General features: G+C 47.1%; 1 protein-coding gene across 1 annotated transcript; it reads right to left on the bottom strand.

The window, feature by feature from the left end:
• Positions 1 to 477: 477 nt before the first annotated feature.
• On the bottom strand, positions 478 to 7,272 carry SERPINF1 (serpin family F member 1). The gene is made up of 8 exons (XM_059486726.1): positions 7,158 to 7,272; positions 4,759 to 4,844; positions 4,199 to 4,397; positions 3,967 to 4,122; positions 2,939 to 3,142; positions 2,036 to 2,178; positions 1,226 to 1,436; positions 478 to 873 (listed from the first exon to the last, which is right to left on the bottom strand). Exons 2-8 carry the CDS (start codon positions 4,834 to 4,836, stop codon positions 614 to 616), a joined length of 1,251 nt encoding a protein of 416 aa, XP_059342709.1. The 5' UTR covers positions 4,837 to 4,844; positions 7,158 to 7,272; the 3' UTR covers positions 478 to 613.
• Positions 7,273 to 10,369: the final 3,097 nt, after the last annotated feature.

The following is a 10,369-nucleotide window of genomic DNA, read 5'->3' as shown; positions in this document are numbered from 1 at the left end:
GAGGTGTGTGTGTGGTATGGTGGGAACAGAGGCTGTTGTATAAGTTCTGTGTGTGGGTTGGAAGCAAATGTTTGAGTTGCTTTTGTGTGAGGTGTGACTCTCCCCTGTGTGGTGCCCTGAGCATTATGAACATACAGTCATCCAGAGCACGTTGCCTTCTATTTTTAATACTGTGAGGCACTTTCCTTCTTGCCAGTGTCAAATGGAAACGGCTGGAAGGGGTGAGGCAACAGCCTGGGAAGTGCAAACTTACAGTCTGTAAAAGGGGGCACTGCAGAACCTGGAGGGCTCCAGCACAGCTCTGTCAGTGATGAGGGACTCAGAATCAACAGCTGGTGTCCGGTTGGAAAACAGGATGGGGAACAGTGCAGCATACACCAGATAATGTTTGCTTTCAGAACACAGAACTGCATTCCTCCTCTGGGGAAATTGGGAGTGTAGGCAGATAACCTTTCAAGGGAGAATACTTGGGCTTGCTGAGGTTTAATAGCAAAAGCTCTTTTATTGCAGCATGAAGGCGTAAGATTTGCAAGTTGTGTCTTTGTGCAGCAGAGCAGGGAGCCAGTATCCCTCCCAGTATCACCCTTACCATTGCAGATTATTGTGAAGGGATCTAAACCCCCCTGGGATCCAGGATCTTGCCAATGAAGAGGAGGGTTCCAGTGGTGTCATCCCTCAGTACAAGAAGGAAGGGTCTGTCCACGTGGTATTCTATGGGGAAGGTCAGACGAGCAGCAGTGGCCCCAGGGTTTGGTGTGGATCTTTCCCCATCCTCACTAAGCTCCAGCATTGCCTTGTGTTGCACATGGGATAATCTCAGAGGTTTGGCAGAAATCTTGGAGAAATCAGGTGATGTGAAAAGTGATTGGAGCCCTGGAGAAAAGAGAGAAAGTTCCATTAGCTGGGGGCATGGATTGCAGCAGGGGGAGCAGCACTGCTCCTGTGATCCACAAGGGCAGGGAGCTGCTTGGGCTGAGGTTTTTGGGGTAACAGGGAGGAGCAGCTTCCATCTGCTTGTACTGAGCTTCACCCACAATCTCAGCAGCACTGCATGAGCTTGGTGGAGGGATGTGATAAAAAGCTGAGAAATCCTGGGTGAAGGTGATTTGGTTGCTGGTGAAATCTCCACAACCATAATTTAACAACCCACCAGCTTCATAATCTGAGAGCAGGAAGCACCTTAACCACTGCTTTGAGCCCTGCAAGGGGGGTGTGATGCACATACTTGTCTCCTTTATTGTGCTGCCAAGTGCCTCTTCGTGGTTCAGCTTTAGTTTGGGCAGGCTCAGCACAGCGTGGACTGTCTTCAGCTCCTTGTCCACATCATGGACAAACTCAGAAGTGAGGCTTTCCTCAATCAGAGTCATGTTCTGGGTCACCTTCGTGGGCAGGAAGAACATGGCACTGATTCCCTCTGTCAGGGGCAGCTGGGCAATCTGCAAGGACAGAAATAAGAGAGAGGTAAGAAAGGGTCACATCAATAATAAAGTTTTACCCATCCTGTACCAAGCAGTGGCCTGATTCTCAGGCTGGAATCTCAACCTTTCCAGTGACCATTTGATCTTTTTCCCTGTTTGCTTTTATCTGACATGATGCTTCCTGACACTTCTGTTTTTTTCCCATGCTTTTATCCATCCTTGCTGCACTCTTCCTGCTATGGAAGTGCTCTCTCACCTGCAGCATTGCTTTGGGGAATTCTCACTTGAACACCTTTGAACTCATGCTCCAAGGAAAGATCAGTTGAAAGAGGTAGAGATGGAAAAGTTTTGAGAGGTGTGCCCTGCTCTTCTTGCCCAACTTTAAGTCAAGCAATACAGACTGGTAGGACCTGGGCATAATTTATATTTTGGATTGCTTGTGACATAGTTTGGGTAGAAGCAGGATATCCTAAGAGTCAACACACTGCCTTTCAAAAGAGGGATTGCAAAAGTAGCAATGATGGGAGGAGCAAGGCTGGGATGGGTTAACAGGCAGGTGTAGCTGAACCTGCTCCTCAGTGGGTTTAGGAGATCTTAGGCAATATTTGCTGTCTGACCTTGCAGTTGAGTTCTGAGTCAAAACCATATCTCAGGATGGCTTTGGGGTCTGACATCATGGACACCTTCACAGTCCTGTCCTCATCCAGGTGGAAGTCCTTCAGGGCAGTCTTCTTGGTGTCAAACTTGGTTTTCCACGTCCCTGTTTTATAAGAGAGAAAATGGAGGATTTTTCTGGAATAACAGCATATGAAACTAGGCTTATGCCTGTGGCTGAAAAATCTTGTGCTTTAATATACAGCATTTGTGCTTCAAGGAGTTGAGGCAGAACAGGGATAGAAATAGACTGATTGGAGCTACTGATTTACTGCCATCCTTGGCCCCTCCTTTTCATCTGAGAATTGGCTAAATGGCAAATAAATAATCAAGCCAGTGTATGGGTGGAGTAGCCAGTGGGAAGTTGATGTCTACTTATGTAATTACAAAACTATTTTAAAGGGTAACAGTTGTGTCAATGGATATAAAGTGCTTCTCTCCCCACCCTTTATTTTGCTCCTTGTCTCTAAGCAATAATTCTCCAGGACAGTGGCTTACAGCATGTTTAAGAACAGCTCTCTAGTATCAAATTGTTCCTTCTACAGTGGTAAGAAGGCTCAGAACACTCTGAGCTGTTCCTTCCCTAAATGGCAATATCCCATCTCTGAATGGAGTTCTGTGACCTTAAACTTCCCCCTCTGATTCTTACTGCAAACAGGTCAAGATTCAGCTTCCCAAGAGTAATAATTCCTCCCTCAGGACTATTTTTGTTCAGGTAGTCCTTCTTTACTAAACATTCTCAAACACTTTCTTCTCACACTCTCTGTTTGACAGCCTGTTTGCTTTATTGGAGGTGAGAGCATTCCTTCACATCTCCTCTAACACTTAATGCACTTTTTCTGTGTCCCAGCACCCAACATTCTTACCCTTGAAGAAAGCAGCCCCAGCAAGGAGAATGCTGACATCTGTGGGCATGTCCTTCATGAACCTCATGATCCTTCCCTTTGTCTGCTGCCTGGCCCAGGTGTTGATTTCTTGCAGGTCCAGCTGGGAGTTGCCACTCAGTGCCCTCGGCCTCATCTTGTAGGATTTCTCGAGCTGGCTGTGAAATCCAGGCCTTGCCCTGAGTCCTGGGGAATAAAAACATGGATGGCTGCAGCTAGCTCCCTTATCCAAACAATCTCCAGGCTGCAGGTGGCAATCCAAAGCCCAGCAGCAGGTCTCTCATAAAATATCTGGCCCTGTTTGTCTCCAGAAACTCAAATTCCTTTGAAGAGGAATATCTGAAAGCACATTAAGGAAAGTGATCCAAATCCTACAAATCCTACAGCCACCCATGCTGGAGCATGGGATAACTTTCTTCTGAAAACTGAAAAAAGGAGATAAGAACTGAAGGCTTGGACACAGCCATTCCCACATCAGCCTTTCTTCTTTCCCCAGCCTCCTTTCTGAGTACAGCTTACTCAACCTACTGGATTCTTGGAACCAGCAGGTTCCAAAAGATAGCTCTTAGCATTCTCAGCAGATGTTTATGGCATGCCAGAAGCAGACATTTCAAATAGGTCTGCAAGGAATTAAACAAAGGAATATGGCTGAGTGTTATCACAAATAGAAAACGTGATCTGTGAGTTCCTGGAAGCCAGCAACACCTGCCAGACAGCCTGGAGTGAAAGCAAAATTATCAGCAAGTTTCTTTTAGGTCTTCTGTGAGTTAACTGTTCTGTCACCAATGTCTTTGTGTGCATGTCTGGTCTTTTATTTAAGTGCACACAAACTTTCCAGGCTTTTCCTGGAGCAGCAGGAGCATTCCATGCCCTGTCTGCAGCCTGGCTCAGCAGGATGCCAGAGCCAGAGCTGTTAGCGCCGTGTGTTTTTATATATACACTCACACCAAAATAACTGCTGCTGACAGCTTTTTAGGTAAAATTTTATAGAGGGCAAGAAGGACTTTTACTTTTCTCCAGGATGATGCGGGAGGCACTTTTCATGCTCTTCTCAGGCCCAGTCACACTGCCCAGGAGCTCCTTGTAGGTGTCGTGGACCTCAGCCTTGTTGAGCAGATCGTAGAAGAGCGCGCGGGAAATCACATCCTCAGTTCGTTCTCCAGCCCCTGAAACGAGCAGGAAAACGTGAGGGAAGGGCTGCCAAACCTGACGGGGGGTGTGGAAATGGGGCAAGGCACTCACCAAGGGAGAGGGCAGAAAGTGCAGTGGCCAGGCTGAAGGGGGACAGCAGCACGTTGGCCGTGGCCATGCGCCCGGACTGCTGGCGGTACAGGTCGTAGCCAAAGTTGGAGACTGCAGCTGCCAGCTTGTTCACAGGGCTCTTGTAGAATGGATCTTCCTCTTCCTCACCAGCGTTGGCTCCATCAGCTGTGGCAGAGTTCTGGCAGGCCCAAGGAGTGCTTTGGTTAGACTTGCAGGTGTGGTAAATGCTTCATAGGCAAACAACTACAGATATTCTTGAATGACTCACAGAAATATTAACTTAATATTACAGAGGGTGTAGGAATAATTACTTTAATGCCAAAGGCAGCACTGAGTTTGAAATTCTGCCTCCTGGTCATCCCCTGATGTAACTACTGTGGTTTTATCCAGGTAAAGCAGGAGTTAGTCTCATTATGTTGCTAAATAAAATCCCAGTAATTTAGGAGGGTGGTGCTTAATCCTTCGGTAAGAATCTCTAAAATTAAAATACCTGCTCCACATCTCTCCCCCTTGCTCTCTGCACATTGTCTCCCACTCACCTGCTCAGTAGCTGAGTTCTGGGTTCTGCTTGGGACAGTTAGGAGACCCAGGAAAAGGAGAACCACTGGAACCTGCATGCCTGGACCTACAGAGTAAGAATATGACAGAGAGAGTTTGAGCGATCAGGTAAATCCATCTCTACCACAGCTATTCACTGTACCTGGCTGTGACAGGAGCTGCAGTGACAGATGCTGCTGCTTGTCCTTCCAGTTGTGAAACACACGCCTGATCTGAGCCAGGTTTCCTTCTCTAGTTGCAATTATTCAGCCAGACTGGCCCCAGTGACTTTAAAATTGGGCAAGCACAGGGTGTGGGTGTGCCTGAGCACAAAAGCAGATGTGTGTGGCCCAAACCACACTGATGCTGGCAGTTACTGAGTGCCAAGGTCCAGAAAAGCACCAAATCATTGCTTCTGAGTCTTGGGCTTCAGAAAAATTAAAGATTTCATTTATACAAGGTACCAAATCCATGTTGTTGAATGGGGTGAAGGCAACACTGACTGGTACTGCTTTGATATACAAATTACCTGCCTCAGGCAGCAGTTTGCTTTTTCTTGTGTCTACATGTACCTGTGTCCATTCTTTGCTTCTTATTTGCAATCTGATGAAGTAAAAGAGGTTTCTTAAAAGACAATAAGGAAACCTGGAGAAGTGAAAGGCAGAGCTTGGCTCATTGAACATTTTAAATGGAGGTGGGAGAAAAGCACCAAACTCCCCAGAGCTGTTGCTTGTGTGGAATCCACTTCTCACCACTGCAGTTCTGGGATGAGTGGCCCTTCCAGACAGATCTGTCTGGTCCAGAAGGGCACTGAGCAACCCAGGGCTTTGCTGTGGGTAAAACCAGAGCTATGAAGGGTCCTGCCCCCGAGAACAGACGCCACCGAGGCTGGTCTGAGGCAATGTTTAGATAGATTCCCAGAAATTAAAGGAAGAGGGTTGTATTTAACTAACCCCTGTCATCCAGGCAACTGGAGAAATCAGAGGAAGAACATGTGTTTCAGATTAAACCCAGCTACAAAGAAAAACACGCCTGCTGCTAGAAATACACGTGGCCACAACAGCCCCAGCTCAAGACCCCGTTCAGGCAGAGTGAGAGGCAGTTTGCTGGTTTTGCTGCTTCCCTTGCCTGCCTTTTCTTCTCCAGGCAGCTCTCCCTTGGAGAAAAAACCATCACAGGGGAGGTTTTAAGCTCTCATCTGTGTTCAGCCAGTGTAACACAGACGTGGTACCCTCTTTCCCCACCCTGCACTTGCATCCTGCAACCTGCTGCCATCCCAGCTGCAGAGTGGGTGAGGTTTGTGGTGCAGAAGATGTGGATCAAGAGGATTTACTGATGGTGTGATAGTGGGTGTGGTGCTGGGATTGCTCCTGTCGTTCCAGAGATTTACAGCTGGAAGAGAGATGCCACAAGTCCTGCATGAGTCTCAGTCTGACAGGTTAAGCGAGGGCTCTGTGAGGCTGCTGTGCCAAGCTGCACTCCTGCATGCTGAGAGGAAGAGCTTTGGCCCAGTCTAGCTCAGAGATGAAGCTTTTCCATGGAGCATAACCTTTTCCCTGAAGAAAAAGAAAATAATCTCAACACAACCTCTGCTTCCCGCTACACTGAGCTCCTGGGAGCATGAGAGCAGAGATTGGTTTTGCAGATTTGTATTGTTTTTGCCAGTACTGTCACCAGCTTCATATTTCTCAGACTTCGCCAAAAAGCAATTTCCATTTAAAAAAGACAAAGCCTTTTGAGTTTGAATTGGCCTGAACATCTGGATTCTATTTGTATTTCTCTTAGCACACGGCCAGAAACGCAGAGAAAAGAATTTGGTTGGATTGGAGGTGGGATGGTTTCAGGCATGATATTAAAATCTGTGGCTGCCTTGAAGGAGAAGAGAAGGAGCATCAAAAAGCACAGGAAGAAAACCTTGAGAAATGAGCTGAGAAGGAACTTTGTGTCTGGGAGTTGTCAACTTGGGAAGGCCTGCAGGTGCAAAGGAAATATTTTACTTTCCACCTACAGTGGTACAGGTCTCTCACATCATTTATAAACACTTCAGACTTTAGAGGTGCTGTGAAACAGGACCCAGAGCTCAGGCTGCTCCCTCTGCTTGCTCCAAGGCTCCTGGAGCATCCTGCAGCCAGAGGATTTGACTGTCACACCATCACAGACAAAGAACACATTCCCAGCTGCTTGAAAGGCACAAACCCCACCCCAGTTCCCCAGCACAGCTCAGCCACCGATGCTGGTGGCTCCCCATCCTTGCTGAGGTCTCTTGGTGGCAATCCCACCTGCAGAAGAACCATTCTTCCCATTCCCCAGGTGCTCTGAGAGCTGCCCAGCCTCAGCCGCTGCCCTGTGCTGCCCTGGCCCAGGTGAGCTGTCCCCGGGCTGTCCCCGGGCTGTCCCTTACCTGGGGCTCCTCTCGGCCGCTGCTCTCAGGGCTCCCAGCGGGTGCGAGGCGAGGACAGCGCGGGTTTGGTGCAGCCACTTCTGCTTTTTGCTGCTTTCCCCCAGCCCAGCCTTCGGCAGGCTTCAGGTTACAGCTTCCCAGGGCTCTCTTAAAGTGCTCCGCTCCCATTTTCTGCCCCTGCCACCCTCGCCCTGAATTGCACCAAATTTTCATCCCTTTTTTCACCCCAAAAACAAATACCTGTGCCAAGGGCAGCCTGGTGGGTGTAAAGCACAGGTAGGAAAGGCAAACACTCCCTGCTCTGCTTGAGCATGTCTTTTATCCCTGCAGTTCTGCCATAGGTCACATCAGGGAATTCCTTCTGTCTCAGAGGTATGGTTAATGCAGCAGTGTTTAATGGATTTATAGATTTATGTCCAAGGTTTAATGGAGAGACTGTGGAAACAGGATTCTGTTGTTTGAGGCAGTTAAGATGCTGGGAACTGCTTGTATCCAGTGATAGTTATAGTTAACAAGAAATCATTAACTGGCTTAAAGTTTTTGGCTGAAAAGAAAGAGGCTGGAAAGCCAAGGACTTGTTAAAAAAAGAAGATGAATTAAGAGAATCTTGTAGAAGCTTTCAGAATGATAAATGATATGGAGAAAGGAGAGGGACAGAGGAGTTCCATTATTACTTTCCACAGGAGGCTCAAGGGGAGCACCCACCCATGCACATTTAAATCAAGGGAGGGTATTTTTAAACAAGTATTAAATTGTAAAACTCATTATAGCTAGATATTGCAGGAGATGAAAGATAAAAACAGATTTGAGGTTAAAAGCCCAACCCAAACCAAATTAGTGGAAGAAAGGTCCCCTGAAGGCCAGCTGGGCAATACAGCCAGGGAACAGAGGGTTTTGCTTGACCCTTGCCGTTCTTTTTTATCTCAGCCATGGTTACTGGAAGGGCCAGGACACTGTACATGATGTAGCTGACCAGATCCAGCTGTTTGTCTGTTTGGAAATGCTGCAAAGGCCCCCAGGCTGGGACATCTCTCTGGGCTTGTTGCCAGCAGGTACCGAGGAGCTCCTCCCCGTGAGCACTGAGCTCACCCAGTCCCTCAGCAAAGGGGAAGGATGGGCTCAGAGGTGCATTACCTGCTGGCTTTGCAAGCCAGGAGAGCAGATCAGGTGTGCCCTGAGATTAGTCAGTGCTTCAAAGGCCACCCCTCCTAACCAGAGGGGTTTCTGCTTTCAGCTGCTTCTCAGCTTGCTCTGTGCAAAATCATCTGCAGGGAAAAAATTGTGCTTGTTATTCTTCCATTCTCAGCCCAGGAATGGGGGTGTTGGCTGTGGAGATGTTTTCTGGTGGTTTTCATCTCTTTGTGATACCTTGTTTGTGGTGTTAAAATGCCCTTTATGGAAGGAGCACTAGAGAAGTTTTTATGCCTTGTCTCTATCTTCAAATGAAAACCCATCTGTTTAAATACAGGTTTGGTTTTAAAACCATTTAAATCAGAGTGGTAGTTTCATAGAATGTTATTACAGACCAAATCCAGCTTTATTCCTGTAGGTGAAGGGTGTTCCTGAAATGGTGCATTAAACTCATCTAACAAAATCAGTTTTATTAAATCAATACAAACATTTTGCCGTTGTTCTGGTTTGGTCTCTGTGTGCTCTCTGACAGGGTTCACCTCTGCTGTGGAAGTAGTGCTGATATGAATTTGCTCTAGGTAAGTAAAAAAACACATCTAATATGAAAGAAACTGGGACTTATTTGATATTCTGAGCCAGTGGTGCAGATGGATAGAGCAGACACCCTGTGCTAGTCATGTCTTTTCAGAATACAGCTCCGTCAAAATGAAAGCTTTAGCAATGCAAAGTGGAAACTCCTGAGCAGAAACATTAATATTACTTTGCATTTTACAAACTGCCTCTTCTGGAAAGTCAGTGGAGTGAAAAAGAGTCTTATGGTTGGTGTAACTGATAATTTGTTGAGCGAAGCACAGTCATGGAGGGCTGCTGTACTGTCAAATAAGATGAAATTAATAGTTTGACAAGAATAGCTTGGAGGAGGAGTGATGGCAGCAAGACAGAAAATAGGAAATAAGAACCAAGCTGTTCAGGAAACTGAGAACAAGGGGAAAAACTTTATAAAAGCAGGAGCTGGAGGGCAGAGGCGTGAAGAGGAAAACTTGAGCTTCAAATTTTGCAGCGGTTGCAGTGCAACAGGGTGGCATTCAGGGAGGCTACAGTAGCCAAAGAAGACTTACCTAAGGCATGGAATGGTATTTCTGAATGCTAGGAATGAATCTGTATAAATAAATAAGCTAAAATGTTCCCTGTGGGCCAGAGCTGTGCCCTCTAGTAAGAAAGGCTGAATTCTTGTGGGTTTACTTGTTAAAATTGCAGGGCTCTGTAATTACAGCCTCTTTCTGCAGGGTTTGTGTCATGACATTGGTTGGAGGGGTAGGCATTATCTTCGGCCATTCTTCCCCTTTTAGACTGGAAGAAATGCATAATTGGAGGCTGGAGCCAGGACTTTTTTATTGCCCAAAGTTGCCTGCATCCCCTAAATTCATGGTTAGTGAGTCAGTCCTGCTCTTATGCCAGCAGATGGTGCAGACTATTCAGGGACGGAGGCTCCCAGAAGCATTCTGCTCCTTCCTTTGAGGGAAGGCAGCCTTCCCAAGAGAGGAAAACACTGCCAGAAGGATGGCCCTTGGGCTCCATAACTGCTGCTCTGCAAGAACACAGCACCATCCTTTCCACCCAGCAGCTGAGAGAGTTTGGAAGCAGAAATTACTATGCACAGGAGTTGTTTTGTACAGAAGTATTCATGAATTTTTAAGTGGTAGGATGGCTTGGTTGGGTGGAGAGACCCCAAAATTCCTTGATAGAATCATAAAATGGGTTAGTTTGAAAGAAACCTTTAAGACCATCTTGTTTCAGCCCCCCTGCCATGGGCAGGAACACCTTCCACTATCCCAGGTTGCTCCAAGCTGTCCTTGAACATTTCCAGGGATGGGGCAGCTTCCCTGGACAGTCTGTGCCAGGGCCTCATGGGCTTTTTTAGGCACTGCTGCACTGGAACAAGGACCCATCTCAGACCAAAGGGAAGCTGTAACTGGACATTGTCTTTTGCCAAAACAAAAGCAGTGACATTCAGCTGCAGGTGTCAAAATCTTTCCTTCTCTCCCTGGAAGCTGTCCCAGCCATCCAAATCGCAGGTAACA

This window comes from Ammospiza nelsoni, chromosome 21, assembly GCF_027579445.1.
Source record: "Ammospiza nelsoni isolate bAmmNel1 chromosome 21, bAmmNel1.pri, whole genome shotgun sequence".
Taxonomy (NCBI): Eukaryota; Metazoa; Chordata; class Aves; order Passeriformes; family Passerellidae; genus Ammospiza; species Ammospiza nelsoni.
The sequence above is the reverse complement of the archived record's forward strand: the minus strand, read 5'-3'. Positions and strand labels throughout refer to the sequence as shown.